Below are 27,377 nucleotides of genomic sequence, written 5' to 3' on the forward strand. Positions count from 1 at the left end.
CCCGGATTATTTCTTACCCTGCCTGATTCAGAGGGGTCTCTCGGCTGTCTAATATTGCCTGTTCTCCGGTACTTACTGCTTCCGCCTCCTGTCCTCTACTTCGTCGGATCCTGCGTCGTTGGCCCTGGGATTTATGAAACTTCCCTATGACTCCGTTAGAAATCTTCTATTTCGTCCCTTTTGGTTACTACTGGCTCTGTGTTGGATCCTCTCTGTTTGTTCGGTTGGGGATTATTGTTCCGTTCCTGCCCCTTTCGTCTGACTTCGATCCTTTTGGGGGTTGTGATCCTATTTCCTCCTGGGGTGGGGGTTGGTCGTTCGTTTTGGTGATATCACTCCTTTTACTTGCTCCTGGGGATGATTTTTCCGTAATCGCATCCTGTGGAAGTCCGTGCTCCCCTTGCCCGAGGCCTTCGTTTATACAGGATCTCTCTTGTCCGCCCCGGTGTATGGGGAGCCTGACTGTTTCCCTGCTTTTGGATCCTCTTTTTTGGCCCACTTGCTCTCGCCCTCGCACGTGTGCCTCTTCTTGGTTCGGGGTTACTCCCTCGGTAGGTCCCCTGACGAGGTTGCTTGTTTGAGAGTTCGGGTCCTTGAGGGTCTCTGTGACACATAGACATAATGCCCCTAGGCGTGTTGTCTCCTGTTGGCTCTCCTTTTCAGTCTTGGGTGGTCCTCTGGCATTGGGGAGATGAATACGGGGTCTTGCCTTTAGTTGTCCTGCTCTACTTCTTGGGAGATTAAGTTTCTACCTTTGCTCAAGCTCTAGTGCTGTAGTGTGCCTGGTCCCTCCATAGTTACTCACTCTAGTCCTTATCCGTCGGCTTGGGTGGTTCCTCCTCTTTACTTCACTTCTCCTTTGGCTTATAACTCTAACTCTTGTTGCACTTCCCGCTTGCGTCAGAAAGCTCCTGGATTATTCCCTGGATTTCTCCTTCTCTCCTCCTTATTCCTGCCCTTTTGTTGGGGTCCCTTTATACTTTACCTCGATCGATCGTAATATGATGCTTGCGCTGAAAATTTGTTGGATTGGATGTCTTTGGTGGCGTATCCCCGGTTCCCCTGCTGATTTCCGATCTGACCTGATAGAGGACTCTTTACTCGACTATTCTAGAGGGCCATTGGCTCCTCTCAGAGTCCTTCCATGGGTGTCCGCCGGTTTGGGTGGTGTTTATTACTTCCTTGTGAGTTTCCTGACCGTTTAACCCCCGTGTTCATTTGTCCCACCTTGGATCTGGTCCAATTTTCTTTCTTTTGTTCCTCAGTCCTACCCTTGTTCGTTGCACTGACTTGGCTCACTTTCCCCGTTTAGGATTATTTTCTGGGTCACTTAACCATAAGGCTTGGATTCAGTGGGTGGGGCCCCCCTATTTCCGGCTAAGAGCTCTTGAATTTTTCAATTCGTTCCTTGTGCTGGCGTTCTCCTTAGCTCTCCATGCTGGTGGGTGAATAATTTTTACCTCTGATACCTTTCTCTGTTGAATTTGGAGGTTCGGGCCATTAATTCCTCCTACTCGAGTATTTGCCTCTAACGTTGGGAGATCTGTGATTTCGTCCCCTGTACATCTTCATTATTCAACCTCGGGATTCGGTTTTTATATTATACAGTAAGATTCCTCGGTTTCATTCTTAGGGTCTGATATCTTCTTCGAATCCTCTTGGTGGATGAGCTATAACACTAGACTCTTACCTGTGTCTTTATCTTTCTTAATTTATATTATATATAAATAAGAAGCGGCTCAACACGGTCTAGTTGTTATGAGGGTTGTGAGTATCCATACTTCATTTGCGGTTTGTTCCTTTATCTGTTTCTGCTCCGAGATACGGCAAATAATGATTTCCTCTGTGACGCTTATGCTGGTTCTGGATTATACCTGCCTGAATTGGTTTTGTTTTTGCTATAATATATCCTTCATATCCATAGGGTCGGATGTCCTTGAATTTTACCACCTAGGTTTGCTTGAGATAAGTTAGCCTTTAATTTGTTACATAGGTTTTCCCTGTCTAGGAGGTATATTCGTCATCTAAATCTCCATCTTGTTGTTTTCTTGGGGTAACTATGTAGAGATACGGGGGGATTCGTCTTGGTTTTTTTTTTTTAGAGCTGGAATTTTGGGGATTTGGTTTGACTTTATCATGTTTTGGGTAAAATATAGAGATTTCTTATACAATATCAGGGGGGGCGTTTTATTCCTGGGAAAGGAACTCCGTCTTGAAGAACCTCTCCCACTTATACCTGAACTTTTTGTAGAAATCAGTTCCTTTATGAATAGGCTTTCTCCTGGTGGGGAGGCTTCTTGAGTTGTGCCCTTCTGAGATTTCATTAATCATATAGTGATTAAACTCCTTCATGGCGATTGCTAATACTTCCGGATTTTGGTTTATCCTGGATATCTTATAGAGAGGTGTATACTTTAATTCCGGAATTCCACAAAGAACATTACACTATTCAGACTCTTCTATTTCATACAAGGATTTTATTCATCCTAATTCACTGACTGCATGAATGAATTATTAACATAACGATAAGATCTGCAGATTCAGACACCTCTTTGTACTTTATTTTTGGGAGAATATTATCCGTTCCAGAAGTTTATCCTTAATATATTAATATTCGGCTGACTTCCGCTTTATTTACAGAATACTACCTTGGATATAGAAATAGGGGATTTCGTTAATTAATTTTGGGTTATTCTTATTTTATGCAAATTCTCATACTCTTCTTATATTTACTCGTCAAATCATAGGGGTTTACACATTATACGGGGGGAAAAATTTATCCAATACCCCTAGAATGTTTAGGAACTTGGAATTATAACTTCTTTGGTAGGTTATATTGGTAAATGATGGGGAATTAATTCTGGAATGTTGTAAGGATTGATTTCGGTAGATACTAAAACTTCTATGATGGCTGCGCAGGCCGGGACATCACATTACGGAGACAGAAGGATTTTAACAAAACAGGGGGTACAAATCATTGGTAGTTGTTATAGAAGCAGCCTTCTAAGAGAATAAGACTCTGTGTATATCAGTTTGGCTTAAACATTAGTACATTCAGATAACAGTAGTACTAAAATCTGTGCCATCGTCACAATTAGAAATGGGAACATACCAGTACTCTTCTTGTCTTTCTCCTTGGGGAATATTTATGTACTTCATAGAATAGTGCTTCACGAATAATGACACACCTCGATAATCAGGAATGTTCACACAATAAGAGTTTTAACATTATATTAGGGCTGGAACAGTTGGATGTTTTATATAATACGGTCGGAGGAAACCCTTGGGATTTGTGGAATTCTTCAATTGATATCATACGCCTATGAAACCAACATGACGACCCTTCAAATAATGCTATTCCAAGGCCAGTTGTACTCATCAGAACAAACTATTCTGTACATAACATCAGTGTTGTTCAAGTAATCGTGCAATTCACATATTCATGTGTCCCACACAACTGTACCCCCCATACGGAGGTACTATGCCAACTTCGACACGTTTTGTAACGGTTGGCCCCCCACATACGGCATAAAGCTAAGTCATGAATTCTACATCCCCCCTTACTTTACTTAATAATACCGGCTTAACTTCGGCACTCATCAAATGGCATCCTACAAACCATATCAGGCATCCTTAGATATGAGTACTATACATACATCTATAGTGTCCCCATAAAAGTACTCCAAGTCATGAATACTCTTTCAGCGAATATCCTGTTCAAATGGAATTATTATGAACACAACACTACTGTAAACAGGACGCTACTTCTTGTATTATCGTACTCTATCAAAGAATCGTACTCCAAGGGTAATCTTACTCATAAAGGAAAAACACTTCAAACATCATGCTTTCGTCTGTATAATAGCACTCCAGGTGATCCATATAGATCCACTACTTGTACCTTTATAGAACAGTAGTATGAGAACTTCTACACCCGTCTCCATTGAGAATCTACAGGCATCAGTACTTTCTAGACAATAGTTATACTGGAATATCCATCCACTTCACAGAATGGTGCCGTCCATGTAATGAAAGCATAAACCCTGAATCCTTCACATACACTAGTACATGGAAACACTATTCCTTACATAATAGTAGTAGAAATATATTTCCGCGCATCATAAGCAAGGGGAATCCACACCGGTATTGCACAAATAATGATACCCCAAGTACACTTGCTCTCTTCAGATACCAATACAATAATGGTGTTACTATTTTCCCTATATGAGTACTACGAACCCCTGGGTACGTGTGATATACAGTAACATTGAAGGATATCCTTACCCTTTACACAGATGTGCTGCTGAAATAAAGGAACTGCAGGCGCAATGAAACCCTTCAGATAACACTCCCCTAGAACATCATTACATTTCACATAGTACTGCATTCAGCATGTCAGTGGACTCAACAGAATGGCATTCTCCATATACTCACGCTCTTCACCTGGAATGAACACTGTTATATTCGTGCTCCTCAAATAAATCTGCTCCAGCCTGTTTGAAGGGTTCAAATCATTCAGTTGCTCCTACATTACTTGGATTATTCCTTAACCCCCATCCAATGACATGGCTGGTATAGTTGTATACTTCACAACCATGGACAGCTGCGATATATTCCAGAGGTCTACACACTTCTTCTCTTTATTTAATACTACAACACGTATATTTGCAGACTTCATCCAATGATTTCATTCATATAATAGTATTCTTGAAACACAAATACAAAGTAGAAATAATATTAGCTTCTGGAGGTCAGTACTATTCAAATCATAGTAATCCGAGCACAGTAGTACTCATCCCCATGATGCTATTTCTCCCATATCAATACTTTGCAAACATGGAGACTATTCATATGATAGTATTCTGGGAATATCAACACTTGAAGTTAAAAAGTTATTTTCACAGAAGCGTAATCTAAGGATATCTTTACCATTGGTAGAGTGGTTCTGCTGAAGTCTGGGAGCTTCACGCATTGAACCGCTCGTAATATAATTATACTTCAGGGATTGGTACCAGTCTGAAGCAGCAGTGTTTTTCGTATAATACAAACGGAAATCCAGGGCCTCAAAGTGCACCCCCCTCAGATATCCTTGTTTCAGGAACACTTATAATTCGCGCATAACCCTGCTTCCTAAATGACAGTACTACGCACATATGAGTATACTCACAAATTACTGCTCCTGATTATTCTTACTGCCTACGGAGGTAGTCTATTCAGAAAACAATGCACAACAAATATTACCACAGCTCAACCATTAGTGCATTCATATAACAACACTACGATAACTTCTGTAATCATCACCCTTCAGAATCCATACAAATCCGTACTGTACACGCGTGAATCCTGCTCCAATATTCCTACACTCAACGGAATAATGCTTTTCAAATAATGATCCTCCTAGAATATGGATATTTCACACACAGGACTACGGTTTACATGATAGTACTTCTGGCACCATAGTACAATGGAAATAATGGTTTTGCAGACATTTCTTAGAGGTTGTACAATCCCGTACTTCATATAATTGGGCCACTAAACTTAAATCCATCCCCTTCACATAATGGCCCTTCAGAGACAGGAATGCTCATCTAGTGACACCATTCGGTACATAACCGTAATAATCTTCAAAAGATAGAAGACTGAAGAGGTCTATGCGGTTTAAACAACAGTACGCTTCATATAAACCTATTACGGAAACGCTCGTACCTTCTATGGTGTACCTCTCTGCATATGATAAAACATTATGCCATATATCTTATCTGCTTGAACATAACTTACTTGACAGTACTATCGTAAGCTTCTGATGCTCCGAATAAGAATGTAGCGGGGATATTAGCACTTTGCAGCTATGAGTACGGCATATATTGATCTAGTTTTCACATAATGATACCACCACTCATCGATACTTCCCATACAACTGTGCACTTCAAATGAAGGTATTATCCAGACAACAGTATTGTTAACATAACGGTATTACTTGTACAAGCTTACTCTCCAAAGAATAGTACCACAGATATAGTCGTATTAAGGAAGGCACATAACTGCAGATAAACTGGTACCCCGTAGAATAATAGCACTCCTGGAAGATCAATACTCAAGACAAAAAAGTACTCTTAATATCATTATACTCCGTGAGTAGCAATACTCTTTAACTAATAGTATTACAGATGGGTCCTGGGAGCTCCGCCCTCCAGCACGGGTTCTAATGAAGTCATTAGACTTACATTAAAACATTTGACATTCTGATAACCCAAGGATAGGCCTACTGTTCGGGATATAACGCTTCCCACATAAAATTAGCTTCCCTCAATTAACAGTGCACTTCACACATCAACACACTCAACACAGAAGTATTCTTCACATAATGATACTAAGGGAGCCTATTCATTCTTCATAAGATAGCTTTCCCCAAATGGTAAGAGGTTACGCGAAATATATCCTATCACCCGAAGACATCACTTAATACGATTGTTTCAACTTCGGTATTCTCCAGATAGCGATATGCCACACGCGTCTGCTAACTCCAGATATCAGTACTATACATTCGTGTGTACTCTCATCATATTGGCATTGCAAAGCATAAATATTTATTAAGAAACCGTGCTATTTAACTAGAAGTATAATCCACATAAAACTACCCTTAACAAAACGATATTCCTGGCAAACACGTACTCTTCCATAACATACTATTTTGAATATAATGATATTCATTATGGCACAACGCACAATACATAATGGTACACCTTAATATGATAGCACTAGAAGTCATGCAAATAGTTATGCTACTAGGACTTCCATATGACAATACCATGAGAATCTCCGGATTGTGAACCATTGAGAATCCAAAGACCTTAGTACAGTTTAAGCCACTGCTGTAGAATACTCATGCACTTCATATAACAATAGTAGACATGCATCGAGGCGCAGCACTAGCGTCAGAGAGGCACCCCAATATTTTGAAGAGAATACCCGAATCTGCTTTGTGCTCTTGAAATAACGAGACGATGAACATGTCAATACTCTCGGGATATGAGTACTACGGACACCTCAATAGCTTTCCTACAATAAGACTGCAAGAGATCCCTACTCTTGAAACAACTTCCGTTTTCAATTAACAATGTTATCCAGGTAACACTATTTTTCACATAATAGTATTCCATACACATCATGACTTTTAAAGCAGTAATATACCAGGGATAAGAGTGCCCTCTCACACCTCGATAGATTCTTCATGTTTAGTAATGCTACTACATCAGTATCGTCATGCTATTTATACTTCACATACGTGGCCATCCTCATAAATAGCCAAAGGAAGGAAATATCTTCACAATGCCTTCACATAGAGAGAAAAAAAATAGGTCCATCAGAATGTTAAGAAACAGAGGATTCTAATAAAAAACAATGACATACAATACAACATATCCGGAAGGATGCAGCCAGGAAGGCATCTTGACAATGATGTGACGTGAAGAAACATTTTCACAATAATCGATGCAAAAGAACATCTTCAAAAGGACGAAACCGAGAAACGTCGGGGAGATACCAGGAGAAGGAAAAGGCTTCATAAGAAAAATAAAAAAGAAAAGAGCATCTTAACGATGCCGTAGAGAAAGGCCATCTCTTCATAGAGAAACTCACACACGAAAGGACATGTTCGGAATGCCGTCGAAAAGGTACATCATCCTAGAAAAAGTGACACACAAAAGAACATCCTGAGGATGCCGCGGGAGGAGGGAGTATCCATATAAAACAAATGACACGGAACAATATCTTCAGGGTTCCTCCGGAAAATAGTATGATAAAAAATGCAGTGGGAAACAAATGTCTTAATAAGAACGAATCCCTCGCAGAAAAATTTCTTCCCCGTAAGATGATAAAGAGAGGAAACATATTTACAAAGCAGCAATACGAAGCATAGAATGATATTCCAATATAACTATAACTACAGTGATACTGACGCATACAACTTAAAATTGTATTATTAGATATTACAATTACTAAATACAGACATGAACGTCTATAATGGTGTCCATTAATACTTATTGTATTCCCTCTCTAAATAAAATGTATATTTATACAGTGTTTATGTCTTGCATCATAATAGAACATTATGAATATCCTGTTTAATATGATCCCCTTCTTAGAGTAAAACCTATCTTTGTGTCACTACCAGAATTTCGCACTTTATACATATCCCAACGGCATACACCTCATTTGAGAATCCTTCTTCACATTAAGGAAAAGTAGGGGCTCCGTACAGTATGCATATTGATTTTGTCAGTTCTTAGCTTAGATAAAGCGCCTCATACTTCTCTAGAAGATATTTAGTGGAAAGAATGAAGACTCTTTTTATGCATAATCAAATATCAGTACAACAGTGCATGATTGAACTGATTCATAAACATCCCTCATAAATAAATATAGATGCTTCCTTTAATAAATACATTAACACGATCAAATAAAATATAATAATAGAGGCTTAGCCTATCCTCCCTAATTCCTGATAATCACATTTAAACCGGATGTTACTATTCTTCATACATAAGCAGCCGTTGCCCTCATATAATGTTACGGATAATAGGTTAAAAACAGAATAATTAACAAGTGCTGGACATATTATACAAAATAGGGCTATGCCTGCTCATATACTATCATTATAGTGAAGAGTTCATTTTAGTAAAACGAACATACACCATAAGAGTCTTTCAACCCACTGATTGTCTCTTATATTCTTATCTGAAGAATAAAGACGCTGCTTTCTTTCCTTAGAGGGGGTGCATTCTTCCGCTAAATTTCTTTCTAATTTTCATACAAGCCTTACTCCATGCGAATACAGATAGCTATACCAAGTGAATATGGCAAATTAACAACCAATAAAAAACATTTAAGATATTCTTATCAGAAATTGGCAAAACATTTTCTTGCAAGTTAATAATAAACATGCTAACAGCCATCTCGCGGCTAATTATTTGCTTTTTTGTCGGAAGTAGTAGCAATAAATTACTGATAGCTTTGTGATTTCATACGTAAAAAATCAGTCGAATAATGTCTCCACAATGCGGGTATACAGTCTAATATATAATAGTCAAAGATATAATTTTATAGAAAAAGCATGTTTATTCAGACTGCACACAACATTAATACAGAAAGGTAATCTAACAATTCCAATATAAACGATTGATTGTACGTAATGACATTATAATCGGTATATATTGTAAGTATAAGTAAAAAATCTCTCAATTTCGTCTGAACTATGGGAATGCCACCAACTAATGAGCGCTATTTAGATATGTGTACATACAGAGACAGATAGGATAACACCGCAATGTTAATCTTCTCCAATTCTAACAAGGCTTCATAGCTCTGTCTCTAGGAAAACAGTAACAAGATCTATACTATTTACCCGTTTCCTTTCGTCTGTATTTCTAGGTGGTGATATCAGAGTGATAGTCTTTGTTTTGCAGGATAAAACATAAAATACGAACACTCATAGTATGAATATATGACAGTTGTATCTGAGCAGCACTAATAAGCATCATATCTTTCCATGCGAATTTTATAATCAACAATTAAATACGGAGGTTAATTTAATGGACGTCAAATATACATATATTTTCTATCATCACAGGGGCCTTCGGAAACCCCAGTGGGATTTATAACCGACAAAATATCTCCTCTAGGAGTGGATCGAACAGTTGTGCAGTACTCTCATATAATCGCCTGTACTCCAGAGTCATATGTACAAATTCCTTGTAGAAGCAGGAAATCAAGTGATAAATACAAATCATTCAACATGTGTTGACACATTTCAATAAAAACATTCAAAGAATCCTGAAACAACAAAAGTCTTGTGTATCCCTCCAATAGTAACCATATGATTAAGAACAATTCACTAGTGACATAGACGAAGAAGTGGATACAAATTTGGATATGAGAGACAACTCCTGAGCAAAACATCTTACAACAGTATGGATTAACATTAATATAGATGAATATGTGCTCTTTAATTCCGCGCGTCATCGCTGCATGTATAACTCCCCGATTTTACAAATATATCCTATGGGGAAAGGATGAGAATAAAACAGCCAAGGAAATAGCACTAGGTCAGTAAGACTGATGTTCCTCTGGCTATATCTCAATAGAGTAAACAGACAGAGTCTAAACATTGATTGTTCCGTATCTTTATATTAACACGCTTAAGATATATTGAGTATGGGGAGGATAATAAAGAATCTACGAATATATCTCTTCTTCTATCTTCCCAGACAACTAAAAAGAGCCCATAAAGAAGAAGTAAGAGAGGGCGCCTTAAAGAAAGTCCGGAAGCGGACGATTACTACAAGTACAAGGGGATGATAAGGTAAATTCGAGCGGGAACAACACCACCTGGGGACGCAGAGTGGGCAATGATGATTCTGAGCCGTTGCTTAAGGTAAGAACTCTAAATCCGAAGCGGACAGCATTAAATCCTGAGCGGTAAGGAATACACTTGAAGGGGTGAGGAAACAGCCAAAAACAAGAACAATAGGCCTCTAACACTAACACCTGCGAAGTAAAATCTACACCACACCAATTGCACATTGAAAACTAAGTAGTACAGCCCCTATCAGAACCCTAAGAAGTAAACAACAGACAATAGACAATGACCGCCCAAATTAATACCGGTAGGAAGTACAAGTGATGACTAAGACGGAAACCTTCGGGAGAATATGGTTAAGAGTGATAGGATCACCTTAACTACACCACCTAGGAGCATGAACCATAAAGAATACATCTCAGCTGTGCACAGTACACATAGACTATGGACCGTAAACCTACATCGTGCCAGGGCAACCGTACACTTCATCAAAGACAAGTAGATCGTAAACGTATCCACTCAGACGTACACAGTTAAGCTAAATCAGAAACCATGATATCTAAGCCGTACACCAAGAAGCTACAGGACAGAATCGTAAGCCTTAGCAAATAAACACTAACACAGATGAAAAAAACTGAAGGGGCACCTGCAAGGGATTAAGCGTAAGGATAAACACTAGAGGGTGGCAGTACACCCTAAGCAACAAGCATCACCGATACACCATAGGGACGGACCATGGAATATGCAGCTTAAACCCCGGCACCTAGGGCGCAAGCACTGAACCCTGCATCCTAGGACCGTACGGATGGTCACAGAGCAGCTAAGGCCTGATCAATGAGCCTTAGACGCATACAGTTACCTATGAGACCATACAAATGAGGACTAATGAGTAAGGACAGCCCCCCAAGAGTAGACTAGAGCCTGGGGGCGTAAATATAGAGGATAGACCATAAACACTAGGCTCCAGAGTGGAACAATGAGGATAAGGAATACAGCATTAATCCAAAATATTAAAAACTACAGAGTGAACGATAGAGAATGGCACCCCACAGAAGAGAGATACACCCCCCAGGTCTTGACCTGGATAGGACCCAGCTGAAACACCAGCGTACAACGTACGGCTTCACTCCGTAAAATACAGGGCAACATGCCCAGGAGTACAAGTAAACCCTATAGAGACAAATCTACTCCTTAACAGTACTCCCTGAGGTATGACCCCTCAGGATTACGAAGGGCTAGGAAAGGGGGAAGAATGAGTGATAAACAACTGAAATAAGCCATAATCGGAAGAACCTAAAGAATAAGGAAACAGGCCAAAAAGGCAACATAACCAATATGCCATTACAACCATATGATAAGGGAAGGGGACAGGAACTGACAAAATACCCCTGCAATATACACCCCCAATCTCCACGCCTGAGCATTGCATATGGAAAGAAGTGCATGAAACCTGAAGTTTACTTCATCATACATAAAGGAGAACCCATAAGACGAGCCCAAGAGAGGTTAAAGCCTACAAAATAACAAAGGGGGGAAGAAAATTAGAGTCGAACAGCTGAATCCAAAATCGAAAAGTTAAGAATTCTGGGCTAAAGAATAGACCCCAAAGGAAGAAGCATAGGAAATTAAGCATAGACAAAGAGGGGATAACCAATAAGTATACACACCGAAACATAAGCCATCAACTCCTAAAGCATAGACTCAGAAGTGCAATCAGTAATTGTGCAAGATAGACATACAGCATAAATGTGCATATTAGAAAAGGAGGATGAGGAAGATACCGTAGAAGATGAAGTCATAATGAGAACAGGCCGCATCGAAATTATAAGGCATAAATCATAAGGCCTGAACCCCGGAGACGGAAAAATTATACCTTCCAAATAGAAGATAGACAATAGGCAACGCGCCATACATCTAAAGCAGTAAAAAGTACACTATAAGACGCGAAGAGGAAACCGTGCAACAGAACCCAATGCCCTACACATACAGATAGCCCATAACAAGTAAAAATGGAGCCAGAACTTATAGAGATAGTAGATAAACCATACAGAGGAACCCCCCCACCCATAACCCTCCACCCCCCGCAGTAAAGAGTAAGACCTCATACTTGGAACCAAACCACCAGAACCCTTCCTCCAAAATTTTGGAGGCTCCGGAACCGATCTGAATCCAGCACACTGGATCCTCAAAGCTAAGTCCTATAATATGGAATCTGAGGCACAGACGTAAACCGCCGAGATTAAACCTTGGAGAAATAGAAGGAGAACAGCCTTGAATCCGGAAACCCGGACGGACAGCTGTACAGATAAAGACTGATCTCTAAACGCCAAGTTACAGAAGAGTAGACACAGGAATCAAACGCCAAAAAGTCAGATTGTACACAACAAAAACAGAGACTGAAGCATAGATATTAGACTAAGAATCGTAGAACTTAAGATGATTATACGACTCCTATATAACACGTAGGGAAAAAACCTTAAGCCAACCCTTAAATAAGGAAAGGTACAGATGAGGACTACGCGCTAAAGCACTGAGGACTAGATCAGACACGGTAACCATACACCATAAACCCTGCAACATAAGGATTAAGAAGTAAAATCAGAATGATAACAACTCAATGGTAACTCTTAAGAACAAACGAGAAGAAACCTAAGAGTTAAGCCATGAAGCATGAACCCTACCTCCTAAAACCGCGAACATGAACCTACAATCCTAGAAACTGAAAGAAGAATTCAAAATCCTAAACCGTACGGGCTAAACCACTAAAACCTAAGGGAAGTCGACGGAATCCTGAATGACAAGCGAAAGAACTGAGCCTAAATCAAAAACTGTACAGGCTTAGCCATAAGCCAGACGCAGACACCATAAAGGATAAACCTATATGTCAGCCCTAGAATTCGAGGAGTAAACCCTGAACAATACAAGCAATGGCTGAGTCGTAAGCACTAAACATAAAGCCAAGAAACAAATCAATAGAGACTCAACACTAACAACTAAATAGACACCCCCAACACATCAATATGAGAAGAAGCAATGACAACAACTCATACAAAAATACAGACAGCTCCCTAACTGTGGAAACTTGACGCCTACCCCAACACACGCCAGCGTACCGTGCAACACAGCAATCCTAATCCCCACAACTAAACCATAAACCGTGCTCCCTAACACCTGAGAAATTATACATAAGCCGCAGGATGTGCTCCTAAACACTCTGACGTGAACATCCAAGGATGATCTCCAAACCTCAGCAGTAATCCGTACAACTAAACCAATAGGCGGGGCACCCTAAGGATGCCTCCTTACATCTGATTCGTAAGATATCTGCAATTATCCTTGAAGGCTAAGTCCTGATGAGTAACAGCTTGGCACTAACCTCTAAAGACTGATGCCTAACAGACAAGCCCTAACAGGATACACATTAATAGCTGAAAACAAATCTCTAACAACTGAACGATACAAAGAGCACCATGACATCTCAGTGCACAGAATCTGAGATGTTAATGAAGAGACTTTAAAACATAGAACCAGAGGGCTCGAGACTGATCACCCACTAATAGACAGTAAGCCCTAAATATTAAGTTCCTGACCTCCATACTTTAAAGCTCAAACATATCTCTAATCACTGAACCAGAAATCCTGAACCTGCCGGGGTGAGCCGTAAGCGATGACCGCTAAAAATAGGGTTCCAAAAAAAAAACTCCATAGAGTCGAGACTCTGAATTGTGAGGAATAAAACCTGGATCTTAAAGATTAAATCTGAACCCTAAGACCACAACCCTGCATCATAAACCCTGAAACCTAAACGCTCAAATCGTAAACCGTAAAACTAGACCCTAAACGCTAAGCCAAAAAACATAAACCCTGAACCCAAAACCCTGAAACTCTAAGGACTGAAGCGGAACTCGAAACAATAGACCCTGAACCCTAAAACTAAAGCGTGAAACCCGGAACATTAAAGCGTGAACCGGAAGAACTGAACAGTGAAACCATGAACCATAATCCAAAAAGCCAGAAGCCTCCCCCCCAGATCATAAACGATACACGTAATCCCTAAAATCTAAAACCTCAACAGTGACCCGTGAAACCTGAACCATAAACCGTAGACACTGAAGCCTAAACCTAAACCCTGAACCATAAACCAAAACCTGAAAACCTAAACCCTGAACGCTAAACCTGAATCCTGAAACGTAAAACCTGAAACCCTGAATCATAAACCTAAACCCTGAACCCTGAAACCCTAAACCTAAACCCTGAAGCCTAAATATAAGTACTTGAATCCAGAATCCTAAAGCTAAATCCTAAACCTTAAAGCTAAAGCCAAAAACCACAAACCCTAAACACCCAACTGGAAACAATTAACCGTGACCCCTAACCCCTAAACCAAGAAAATAATCCGAGAACCCTAAAGCGTGAGGCATAAACCATAGACCAAGAAGCTAAACCCTAAAGCCAAAACTCCAAAATGTAAAGACTAAGCCAAGGAACAAATCCTTAACGTAATCCCTACCCCGTAAAACCCCCCTCCCCGCACTGCAGAATCATATAGCATATACCCTCAAAACAAAATCTTAACGCAAGTTCTGTTAAAACCTAAACTACAAACCACAAAGCACCAACCACAAACCCCCCCACACACGCCCCCACTGGATCCTGAACCACCAGAACCTAGCCCCCGAACCCCCAACTCCAAATCGCAAACCCTAACGTGCCGAATCCTAGACTCCTAAGCCTAAGGACTAAACTGAAACCCCATACTGTTATTCCACCCCCCCAGGCCAAATATTGAACCCGAGACTCCTTTCCCGTATGTCTCATCCCTAATCCGCCCTTGCCTTCACCGAATTCCCCCCGGCTAGGCTTAAACCATCGCTGAGTCTGCCCCCGCCTTCGCCCGTTGCTCGATGTTCCCTCGGTTGCAATGACCCTTTGTCTCCATTTTGTCGTGAGTTCAAGGGGGATATGGCTGACTCGTTCCCTTCTCCTAATCGGACCCCCCTGTCATTGCTCAGACTTCGGAATATTGGACAACAGTTTGATTCTTTAGCCTCACCTTCCGGTTTGATGTTAGTGGGGAGCTGCAGCTAATTCTGTGCTCCTTCCTTAGGGCTGAAGCCACTGAGTCTATCTGGGGGGCCCCCGTTGGTTTCGGGAGATTACGGGGTGTGTCTCCTTGGTTGGAATCCGGGGATGATCTCTTCTTCAAATAACCCTTCTCCTTCCAGGCTCCAACTTCTTGAATTTCGGCATCGTATTCTATATCTTATTACTGTCCAATTGCACTCTTACTCCTAGTTGTCCTTATCATTAAGTATCACTACAATTCTACAGCGATCTGGGCCTCCTGCTTATCACTATGGGGCCCCTGGGATAGGCCTCATCAATTTCTTCCCTCCTCCGTACTTCCTCCTGTGCATCTCTCTGATTGGAGGGAGGTCAGATACTTGATTTGACATAAGACAAGTCTTTCCTCACTGTAGAGTTCGCTGTAAGGGGTAGCTCCCTGGTTGATCCTTTCATGGTAGCTCTGACCTTTGGAGACTTTTTTGTTTTTATAATTCTGTATATTCCATAACCACTGGCCCCTGCTAGTATTAGGCTTGGGATTATTCCCCAGATTATTCCTCCGCCTTGGTTGTCGGAGTCATGTATCTCGTTCACTTGTTCCTGCTCCTATAAGGTACCATAAGGTTAATCATTATTATTAACTGAAAGAGTATAAGTAATCATTATCATTTGGCGATTCCCCCGGTTGTTGCTAATCTTAAACATGCACTTGGGAGGGAACTATTTGATTTCTTGTGTCTGATGAATCATTTACTTACCTGCTCTGCTTTCTTCGTCATCGATTCCCATATAACCTGAAAGGAATGGCGAGTATCTTCGGTCCCTTTGATATCCTCCCGTATTTTTGTTTTATAAACCACTGTGGACAGTGGGCCCCCGGGTTGAGAAGTCCCCTCCAGAAGACATTCGGTTTCTTTGTCACCCTTATGTACCCCTGATACTTGCTCTGTCATAACTTCGTAGAGATCTGTCCCAGATAAAGCAAAACTTTGTTGGAGTTTTTGGTGCTTGTCATCAACTGCGAACCATTGCTTCATTATACTCCGCGCGACCCAGGTCCCTCCCCACTTCTCTAGTGACGTGTATATTTTTCCACACCTGTTAGAACCTTCTCCTTCATCAATTTTTACCCTGGCTCCACTCACGGTTAGACCTAATTCTAATAATATTATCCTCATTATGTCCATGCACACCTGTAAGGATTTCTGGTGACTTTGCCACAAGGATAGAGTCCTACTCTGGCTGTAATCAGCCCAGTTATTTGCCTCCTTTTTTGGCTGACAATTGCCTGTGTTATCTGTTAATTTTCTATTATTCCTGTATTGGTCATATTGACAACCTGCATATAGATTTTTTGAGTTCGCGGCCTCTTGGGGTGATAAGGTGGTTAACCAGTTGTTTATATCTATACAGGCCCCTCTGGTTAATGAATATATTCCCTGTTTATTTTTCACCTCATCCCAAGCTCCTGTGGGATTATATACCCACTCACTCACTCTCTCGTGAGGATCGGTGCGACTGGGATTGATAAATCTACATATTCCTGGTTTGCTGGTCAGGAACTGTCTACAATAGCTCTTCACTTCCGCATTATCTAAGAGTTGGTTGAGATAGCGTTCTAAGAGGCCCGCCATTATGTCTCTTTTGCCTTATTCCAGTTCACGTCTGTTATTATTACCCCGATAAAGGATATGTGAAGTCTTCCGCTGGGGTCGATAGATACTTGCTGGTTAAAATTCGTTAAGACCTATACTCTACTGGTGATGTTAAACGCCACTTACGTATCAGGAGCTGCGGCTTCCTGGATCCTTTTGTCTGCCAATTGGCTCCAAAAATTTCATGCGAGATAATCAATCCGGCTTAGATCCCCTTAGCCTTAATAAGACTCCCTATGAGTTGGCCTCCCGGGCATCACTGAACGGTCTGGAAACCTATTCCCCCACCAACGAGAGGAGGCTCTCCTCACCCTTCTCACCCTCCCGCTTTGCATATTTGGCCCTTTAGGGGTTCCAAGGCTGTCCCCAGGCATCGGGCGTGAGATGGTAACTTTCCCAATTATTGTCCCTCATAATGCTCAGAGAGAGTCCTGCACTAGGAGACCGAGCCCCCTTTCCATCGTTCTTGCAGTCCTCAGAGGTAGTTTGCCTACCTGCATATATGTCCCTACAGGGAGTTCTCTTCTCCGCTAGACTATATGCCCGGAGATTCCACTCTGAGATTTCATGAGGATCCTCTCTCTCTGCCTGATACTTGGACCACTCTGTCATAGGGCTCTACATCCGTACAGGAATATCCCATAACTCAACTATTTCCACCTAAAAGGATCTGCATCGCCGCCGTCGGTACTTTCCTTCCCGATTCTCCCCCTTCAATAACTTACCTAGTTCGATTGCTTCCAGGGAGATCCTCCAAGGAGTATAATTCACTTCCCTGGACTTGTGCATAATCCCTCTTTTCCCTCGCCCTAAACTAACTTAACGCGATTTCGACACTGAGAGAAAGGAAGGGTCCTGAAATCCTTCATTTGAACTCTCCTATGGGTCTCTTTAGGGACACTTCTGTGCCGTCCTCCACTGTCTTCCCTTGACTCTCTTAATCTTGTCACTCTGTTACCTAATTTTTTGGCTTGCATCTGAATCTTCTAAATTTCAGCTCCCTATATATAGACTATTCTTCCCCCCTATCATATACGCGGATCTGTTAAATTGCGGGGAGAGTATCTTCCCGTTCGCTTTGGACTCTACGTTAACGCGTGAGTTGTGGAATGCATTAATATTCTCTCCCTAAGATTTTGGTATAGGTCCCTAGGATTAACGGTTTACTCGGCGATCGAACTTCGAAATTGACCTGGTTACTGATTAGTCCCTCGTAGTTCGCCGCTTTCCTTCTATAGGAGGGGTATTTTGGAATTCCTGTAATGCTGAGTCCCTCACACTCTCCCTCTTTAAGCATCTCTAGACTTAGGCCCTAGTCCCTTTGGGACTTTAACTTTCTTTACCATTGGGGGTCCCCACATTCCTCTTTTCCCTATGCTGAACTTTCCATATATATGAAATTATATCTCACCTTAGTGGGGATATGCAGATTACTTATACTCTAAAAAGTCCCCTAAATCTCGCCTTTATTTACTCAACCTTCCTTAAGTCGATAGCACTTGGGATTGCTGCGAATAACGCTTCGTCCGGGCCTGCCCCAGCTAGGAATTTTTATGAGATTGCCTGCTAGATTAGTCAACTGGCCACTGTGGATCAGTCCATCCGATTATGTTACTGAGTATAGAAGCTACTTGGATAGTGCCTATTATACTCAGACTTCTGAGGGTCGTGCCGTTGCTTATTGGAACCCTTCCTCCCCCTTAGGGGTTGTGGGTCCCTCCTTTATTACCTGCCCCCCCCTTCTCATGCTTCTCTTAAATTTCTAAGCCTTAAGATTATTGCTGACCTATAATAGATAATGTACTCTGAGATATACTTAGGTGTACGAAATTTATACTTGACCACTGTTCCCTGGGGTTTCCAAAGGGGTATGAGTCTTCCTCATCCGCCGCTTCCTCCCCCTTCCCGGTTTGGTGTTCTAGTTCTGTTGTTGGGACGACGTTTCTAGTGGCCTGGCTTAAGGAGCCTCACTGCCGAGGCAGGATAGCCCCGCTCATCGTGTATTGTTTGTTGGGAAGTTAATGATTCTTCATATGGAAAGACTGAATCCATTGCTTGTCGGTGATGTTATTCTTACTTAAATCTGATATTATCATGTATGGACCCTATAAAGGCTCCCTTGGAGTGATCTCGATTATGCTCACTATTACCCCCTCTTCTTCTAATCCCATAAATAATCCTGTGATTTTGACTCGACGTGTTGAATCCGTTGGGTGCCACACAGTCCTTATACGGTTATATATAAGCTTAGTTGGTTATCGTTCCCTCCCTTCCAAATTTTGTTGTTTGTTCCTATAAGCCTCTCTCTATGGCTTAAATCTAGTACTTAGCACTCCTAGCTAATCTAGACACAACGCTTCCTTACACTGATCTTCGGAGACCCTGAGGGGGTAAGGCGGCTTTTTTGACGTTTTTTTATTATTCGCAGCCTTCTTCTTCTTACTTTTATTAATCTTACTCCGTTTATACTTCCCCGCCTCACATTTCGACGAAATATTTCGGCGCTTAGTGGGATGGGGTTGTTGTGGTGTTGTATTGTCGCTCTACTGTTTCCTTAACTCTAGTGGTATATTGTCTGGTCTGTTATTCTGTCCTATTAGCCTCTTCTGCCTATGCTGACTTAGGGCACCTCAGTTGGAATGCTTTATCATTTAGTTTCCATCTTTCATATTTTTATCTTGCGTGGATAGGTAAATAAGAGAGGTATTCTATCATCTGTGGATTTAGGATTCCTGTTCTAGTTATTTTTTTGGCCCCCTTTGATTCTAATTGCACCAAGACTATCCACCCCCCCTCCTGACTTAGGCGTCTTTGCTCCTCCCCCCTAAAGGAATCCTCTTCCTCCCTATTTCCTTCGGATTACCTCGAAAGTTACAGAATTTTCGTATTCTCCGGGTCAGGGGAATACTCTTGTTTCCTCGTCTGCTGTTATCTTATAGGTCCCCTTCACATTAGCTATTATTAACGGACTCTTCATTTTCAGTCCAATGCCCTTAAGCTGTATATTTTTATCCCGCTTCTTTGCCTTGATGCTTTATTCGTTCCTCAATTAATAATCCTGTCGTGCCTTGCCTTTACGCACGGCTGTACCCTGTTTGCAGTTGAGTTGGTTAACGCTCCCCAATCACGATTTATACGTTTTATATGATTGCGGGGTCTTTCATTCTCTCCCTTTCTTAACATCCTCCAGAGAAATAAATTGTAACTCCTGTTGAAGCACTTACCTATTCTTTCGAGGTCTCCTTCTCCGCAGGTGAACTGTCTTTTTCTCGTGAATCGATACCTAGGGGGAAATTGTTTCTCCTTTAGGAAATTTCTGGTCCCCTCTCTCCGTTATTCATTATACATGTTATCGCCTCTACTAGCTCCCCCCTTATTTCTCATTTTATCTTCACTCATTTTGGCAATTTCCCCTAAGTGAAATATTGGATCGTGAGCTTTCAATTGAAGGCCGCTTTTCTCTAGGATTGTTTTTAGCTTACTTTCAGAAGTTAAGACACGACTTACGATTTACTCACTGTTGTTCTTTAACCTTGCCTTAGGGATTGTCCTCCTTTGTGGGTGCCTTCCCCGTTTATGCCTCCTCTCCTCAGGCTTCCTTACCCTCCGCGGCCTCCACTGTGGGGATCTGTTAGGGTAATGGTTCCTTCCTCCTTAGGGGCAACTCATATGTTGCACTCCTTACTCTTCCTCTAGGGAGGCAACCTTGGTGGAGGGTCCTCCCCCCACCTTATGGGGAATTTCTGTCGGGGATTGCCCCGTGAGATTGGTAAGCTGGTTGTTGTTGTATTGAAATTTCTCACACTGCTCTTTTTATGCCTGGAACTAGGCTTATCATGTCCCAGGGCCTGCAGTTTCTTGGCTGCGAAACTGTATCCTATAAATAGAAATCGGTCCGCTCGTGAGACCCGTTCTGACTTCATCTCTCCTATCAGTTGTCCTGCTCTTATGTCTTGTCTCCGTTCTTTTCGCTCGCCCGTTATAGTGTCCCTTTATTATTCCCTTTGGCGGAACGAATTCAGAGTTTTTCCCTAGACACTCCGGGGGGTTCTTGTTTGGTTTCTTCCAATTTAGAGCCTCATATTCCTCCCTGTTTTTTCTCCGAAGACGTGGACCTTAGTTGTGTTCCTAATACCTCTCTGTTCCACCCCTACATCAGTCTAAGACACAGAGACCTCGCCATTCCTTCATTAAGTTGTCGGTCTGCAGTGGGGGAAGTGAGGTTATTGGTTCTCCCCCTCCCTCTCTGTGTGGTTCGTATACTATCTTGGTTTCACCTTATTATCGAATTCCTCTGACCCCATTGCTCCAGCTTCCTCAGGAAAAGGGGTGCCGAAGTCCTTTCTTTTTTCGAATCTGATATCTGAGCCTAGGTGAATCCTGCCCCGTCTGTTTCATTCTCCGGGAGACCTGGGTTCAGTCGTCTAAGGAAACACTGTTTCCCTCCCTTTTGGGCTTCTTGAAAGATACCCGGCTTCTTCTCTTACAGGAATCCCTAATCTAATCAATTGTTAGGATCAAGAAACTCTCTTCAGTCAGTTTTTCCTAGAAAAGATTCCATTGTAGTCTGCTGACGTCGCGCGGGAATCAATCTCCTCTTAGAATTTTGATCTGAGGCTTATAATGTCTCCGTGCAGAGAACCAGTCACTGAGACTGAGTTTTCAACGCACTCTTTTTCAGGAATCTTAGTCTCTCTCATCCTTTTATGAAGGATCCATTTATACCACGCTAGCCTAAAAATAGGCTCCTTTCCGCAACTGCAGTTAATCTGATCATCCTCTACTTGACTTCGTCTCGGTTCCTTCGTGAATCCCAGCAAATTGGCGCCTCCCCTCTAGTTGCACTTCTCCTTAGAGTCGCGCTGTTATCCTACTGTCCCTCAGGCTTCCCCACTTGGTCCAGGTGGTTGTGGTAGATTTTGCCCCCCCACCCCTTGTTGTACTCGTCCGTTCATATCCCGCCTTGGATGAGTATCTTATTTGTCCCTTCTCAGTTATATCTGTCAGGTGTTAAAAAGTTCCGGCTCCTAGTGCGGTGGGAATTGTGGTTTCGTCAACCCTATACTCTCTCCCACTTGTTCTTTCCCAGTGGGGAAGCCCCAGGGCGATTAGGGTCCTGAGGGATTCCTTTTTAGTCGGTTGGTTTTTTGCCCCGTCAAATAAAGATTTGCCCCATATAATTCCGCTAGGGCCAATCAGCCCTCCATTGTGTCACTTTGCCTCCTTAGGCCTGTTCTTGTGGGGTAGCAGCCACTGTGGCTATTCTTCTTGTTATTTCCTGGGAGTTGGAGGTCATATTCCGTGTATAAGGCTTCTCTATCATGATCGGGGGAGGGTGCTGACTGTCTGGTCCTTCTTTGATCATACTCCTCAACCCCCAGTCTCTTTAATGGTTCTCTTAGTATTCAGGTGAGGCCTGCTCTTCACCCTGGATTTGTTTCCTAGTCTTGCTGAGGCTCCTTTTCTACCCCTGTGCTGCGTCTCATGAGTATAGGCTGGGGGGGTCACGGAAGAGTTGGCCTGAACTTGTTCCCCAGGAGGTTATTCTTGGCGCTTATCTATAGTAGGAAGCCTAGACTTAGAAGCTTATTTCTTCGGATATACCCTTCCCCTGTCTCCGTGGCATTGCTGTTTTAGTCTAAACCCTACTGTCCGGATCATCCCGGCTCCGGTCTCTATTTCCCTCAGATCTCGCCGAGGCGGGGCTTTTAAGTAATCTATTCTCTCCTGGGTTTCGGGTTGCTCCTCCCTGTTGATTCGCCTGAGGTAATTCTCTGCCTCCCTCACTCTACGGTTTATGCTGGGCCCTGCTACGCCACTTCTTCTGGGTTGTTGCATTTCCGGGGTTCAGCCCTAATTCGTTTTGTCCTCCTACCCGTCCTTCCTATATACTGCCGTGCCACTCCTCTATCCGCTGCGTTGTATGGCCTTCTTCTTTCCCTTCCATCTTGGTGTCGTAACCCTGCTAACTTCACTTTTATTATCTCCTGCTTTCCTAAATCCTCTTTGTTGGAAATAATTCTTCTCGTTCTTTGTTGTTCTGTCTGTTGTGTTTTCCTCCCTTCCCTTGTCTGCTTCTGGGGGATGGCCCTCTCCTTCTACTCTTATTTCATCCTGCTAAGTATTTGCCCTCCTATGCTAACTTTTACCGCTGTAGATAGCGTTATCCTGATCCTCTGCCATTTTAATGTAGGATTGCTCAGGGTCCCACCGGTTGCTTCCTATTTACTCTTGCCCCTCTTTTCGCCCTTCTCTCATTCTTCTGGGGTGCTTCCTGGATTTTCTCGGACAGCATCCTCTTGACTTCCTCTGCCTAAAAATACGGTTATTCCTTACTTCCTCCCTCACTTCGTTCCTCCTCCCTCCTCTTATTTGTTTTGGCTTCCTTATCGTTATCTAACCCCCCTGTATCTCTTTAGTTGGTTTTTAGAGGCTTCCCTTAGGGTGCAATTGTCGCTGCCGTGTGGCTCCTGCTGCTGCTTATATCATAGATTGGATTTTCTGGCTTCCCGTTTTAGGACTTAGTTTCTCGGTTCCATCCACTACGAGTCGATTATATACATATATCCCTACATCACTTCATAAGGGCCACTTGTTCTTCCTCTTTTCGGTTTCTTATCAAGGTGTTGCTTTTTACTGGGTTGGAGATTTCTTTACTAACCTTCTAATCGAGATTTCTCTTATATATTCATTAGTGAATTCTTCCTCTCGGGGCCATCCATATATATGGATCGTTATTCATCCTACACTTGCTGTTATTATCCTTTGACTGGTCCTTGTCAAATATACTAGTATTATCCTTACGGCTTCGGTACTCCTATCCTTCCTTCTTCTTTCCTTGTGGATAATGTCCTAATAATATAGAATCCTAGCTAATGCAAAGTTCTCTTCGGGTTTGGGACTCCTGTAAACACGGATACCTTTATTCCCTCCCACATCTCTATTGTCAGGAGTTATTTTTCCCTGGTCATTTCACCGCCGGTCCTGTTTTGGTAACTTACTGTTGCTTGCCTCTTAGTCTCCTCCTCCTTCATAATATTCGATTGTATACTGGGCAGATGCTTTTTCCTTTTAGAGTCATACTTTTGCTAAAATCTGGATATCTCCTTCTTGCTCGTTCTTTTACTCCTCTGGTGCCTAGCTGTTTCGGGCAGCCGTTTTAGCCGCTGCTCCCTCCCTCAGTAAGTACTTTATACTGAGTATCCTAAAGATGTTTATGTGATCTTTCTCCTCATACGAGTTCTTCTCTCAGCTGGTCTATTAAGCGTGGTTCACGGTTCACAGGGTGCCTTTCCTTGTTCACTTCCTATCCGGTCTTATCTTCTTGTCCTTGTGCTTTCACTGGCTCCTCGTTTTTATACTACATTTTCTCATGTATGGCCTCGTATTTCTTAATCTCTCTTTTTATGGCGTGATTCCAATATTGCTTTCTCCTTCTCTCCTCTCCTTTCTTTCTTCTTTTCTGTCTCTCCTTTTTGTTATTATATACACTATCTTCCTTCAAGTAACTTTTAACCATTATATGATGCTTCTCCGCTATTTTCTACCCCCCGGGTTATCCATTTGTTAGCAGCTCATGACATTCGTCTCCATATCCTTCTCCATGATATCCTATATAGCAAAGAAAATATCCTATAAGCCACAACATTCTGTATCCAGCTACTTAAACAGTTATTCTTTTGCCACGTGGTGGGTAAATGTATATTATAATAATGTATCGAAACATAAAGAGTTCCTTGTTTATTCAGATTATCCCCACAATAACTCACCAATACACTCGAAAATTCGGGTTAATTAATCACGTGGAATAACACACAATAGGTTAATAGAACTATTTAACTCATTATTGATGGAACTTTTCTATTATCGTCTATATGCCCATATAGCATTACACTTAAAACTCATATAAAAACCATATCACTGCCAAAATGATCATGTATTTATTCACTTCTTCCCATTTTTCAGAAGAACCTCATAACTCTATGGTGGTGTAAGACTCCTTTATAGGACATGTCTTTATGTCAATAGGGGAATGTATGCATCGTATAGGCTTATACTCCCTTATGCATAAAAGGGGTTATGAATACCACTTACCATTCTACATCCTCCTGTCGTGAGTAAGGAGACGCCCGTTATAGCATCATCTATAGTTTTAGATACAGACAAAAATGAAGTTACTGTACGACTTCTTATACTCCATGAACTCAGCACAGATTCAAAATATTATCTGTCCCTATTCCTCTGTTTATATGTTACAGAACATGAAACCCTCGATTCCATATACCTATCTTGTCAGAGGGAAAACTCTTCTGCTCACATCATTCCCTATTTGTCACCCCTACTGTGTTCCTGGATTCTATGCTTTGGGTGTAGTGTATAATCTTCATCCCCTGAGTATCTTTCCTTGTATCGTCTGTTCTCGTGTTGTCTCCTCCGTAGGTATTAATTATGTATCTTTCTTTTTAGGCATTTCCCCTTTGATCGTTAGGTTTATATCTCCACTGGTTCTTCGTATATTTATATGGTCTTACATATATCTCTCTCCGTTCTCCGTAGTAGATAATTTTCTCAAATATGTCAGCTGTACTCCTATATACACTTTATTATAGTCATCCGCTCCTATATGATTGCTTCCCCCCCTTTTTAGATTAATGATTGTTTAATATCTTATGTGTATTCTTATTCTTATGGTCACTTTATCCCCTTCGTTCGCTTTATGTTACTATTATTCCTAACTCTCCACGAGAAACAGCTCGTTCTATATAGTACTATTCCTTTTATAATTTCCTATTCCTCCCTAGGGTATAAGAATTTTAATCCTTCACTTCACATAATTGTTATATCTTAATAGTACCGCATCGATTTTGAGTCTTGTCAAGAGGAAAATACTACAGATTAAGACAGGTGAGCAAATCCTCCGTAATCATTGTTTCTTAATAGTACCCGGATAATTATTGAATCTATATTACAATAATATTGAGAAGGAATAATCACAGTTCACGATGTTTTACTGTAGTCACAGTGTTACTTCGCCTATAAAAAGTTGTTCCTATATATAAGCACCCTTGGTATGCTGAAACCCTTTTTAGTGATAGTATCCCTCAGTTTCTTATACAGCATGAATAGCCTTAGGATTGATATATGGGTATTCCTGGAATGGAATTATTTTACAAGCCAGTGTATTGGTGAAATCGTATGATCTTTACAACTGCCGTCCTCCTCATGGAATTCGACTCTCCAAACCTTTGTATTATCTTAAACAATTTTCCTCCTCACACAGCACTGTTTTACATAGAATATTACACTACGAATAATGACACACCTCGAATATCAGTATTCTTGACACAATAATACGGTTAACATTATAGTACCCCTGGCATAGCTCTACTGTTTAGATAAAATGATTGGAGGCCACTTGTCGCATCTGCAGAATCGCCCAAGTCATATCATCCAGCCATTATACCAACATGAAGATCCTTCAAATAATGCTATTCCAAGGACAGTTGTACTCATCAGGAAAAACTACTCTATACATAACATTAGTCCTTTTGAACTAACAATGCAATTCACACATCCATGTGTCCTACATAAAGGTACCCTCTATACGGAGGTACTACGGCAACTTTCACACGTTGCGTAACGGTGGAACCTCCTCATACGGCACAAAGCTAAGTCATAAATTCTGCACCTCTCTTTACTTAATAATACCGGGTTAACTTCGGCACTTATCAAATGGCATCGTACAAGCCATATCAGGCATCCTTAGATATGAGTACTATACATACATCTATAGTGTCCCCATAACAGTACTCCAAGTCATGAATACTCCTTCAGAGAATATCCTGTTCAAATGGAAGTATTATTCACACGAGAGTGTTGTAGACAGGACGATACTCCTTTCACACCATTACTCTCCCAAAAAATCGTAGTCCAAGGGTAATCTTACTCATAAAGGCATAACACTCCACACATCATGCTTCTGTTAGTATAGTAGCACTCCGGCTGATCCATATAGATCCACTACTTGTCCCTTTAAAGAACAGTAGTATGAGGAATTCTACAGCCGTCACCATTGAGAAAGTATAGACAATGGTACTCCCTAAACAATAGTTATACTGGAATATCCATGGAATTCAGTGAATAAGGCGGTCCATTTAATGAAAGCCTAAGCTCGGAATGTTTCACATACACTACTACATGGACGATATTAGTCCCATTATAATAATAGTACACATATATCTTCGTTCATCATCAGCAATGGGAATCCACACCAGTATTGTACAAATAATGGTACCCCA

General features: G+C 41.5%; 4 protein-coding genes across 4 annotated transcripts; all 4 read right to left on the reverse strand.

The window, feature by feature from the left end:
• Positions 1-187: 187 nt before the first annotated feature.
• Positions 188-1,218, reverse strand: C922_05420 (hypothetical protein; the record flags this gene model as incomplete). Its single annotated transcript, XM_008820991.1, has 3 exons — positions 188-677; positions 986-1,082; positions 1,179-1,218. The coding sequence occupies 3 exons, from the start codon at positions 1,216-1,218 to the stop codon at positions 188-190; spliced, it is 627 nt and encodes a 208-aa protein (XP_008819213.1).
• Positions 1,219-15,793: 14,575 nt separating this feature from the next.
• C922_05421 (hypothetical protein) lies at positions 15,794-17,058 on the reverse strand (the record flags this gene model as incomplete). The annotated part of the gene is made up of 2 exons (XM_008820992.1): positions 15,794-16,030; positions 16,183-17,058. The coding sequence occupies 2 exons, from the start codon at positions 17,056-17,058 to the stop codon at positions 15,794-15,796; spliced, it is 1,113 nt and encodes a 370-aa protein (XP_008819214.1).
• Positions 17,059-20,412: 3,354 nt separating this feature from the next.
• On the reverse strand, positions 20,413-21,002 carry C922_05422 (hypothetical protein; the record flags this gene model as incomplete). The annotated part of the gene is made up of 2 exons (XM_008820993.1): positions 20,413-20,560; positions 20,809-21,002. The coding sequence occupies 2 exons, from the start codon at positions 21,000-21,002 to the stop codon at positions 20,413-20,415; spliced, it is 342 nt and encodes a 113-aa protein (XP_008819215.1).
• Positions 21,003-22,665: 1,663 nt separating this feature from the next.
• On the reverse strand, positions 22,666-22,917 carry C922_05423 (hypothetical protein; the record flags this gene model as incomplete). The annotated part of the gene is made up of 1 exon (XM_008820994.1): positions 22,666-22,917. The coding sequence occupies one exon, from the start codon at positions 22,915-22,917 to the stop codon at positions 22,666-22,668; it is 252 nt and encodes an 83-aa protein (XP_008819216.1).
• Between the last annotated feature and the right edge of the window lie 4,460 nt (positions 22,918-27,377).

This window comes from Plasmodium inui, assembly GCF_000524495.1.
Source record: "Plasmodium inui San Antonio 1 unplaced genomic scaffold supercont1.70, whole genome shotgun sequence".
Classification (NCBI taxonomy): Eukaryota; Apicomplexa; class Aconoidasida; order Haemosporida; family Plasmodiidae; genus Plasmodium; species Plasmodium inui.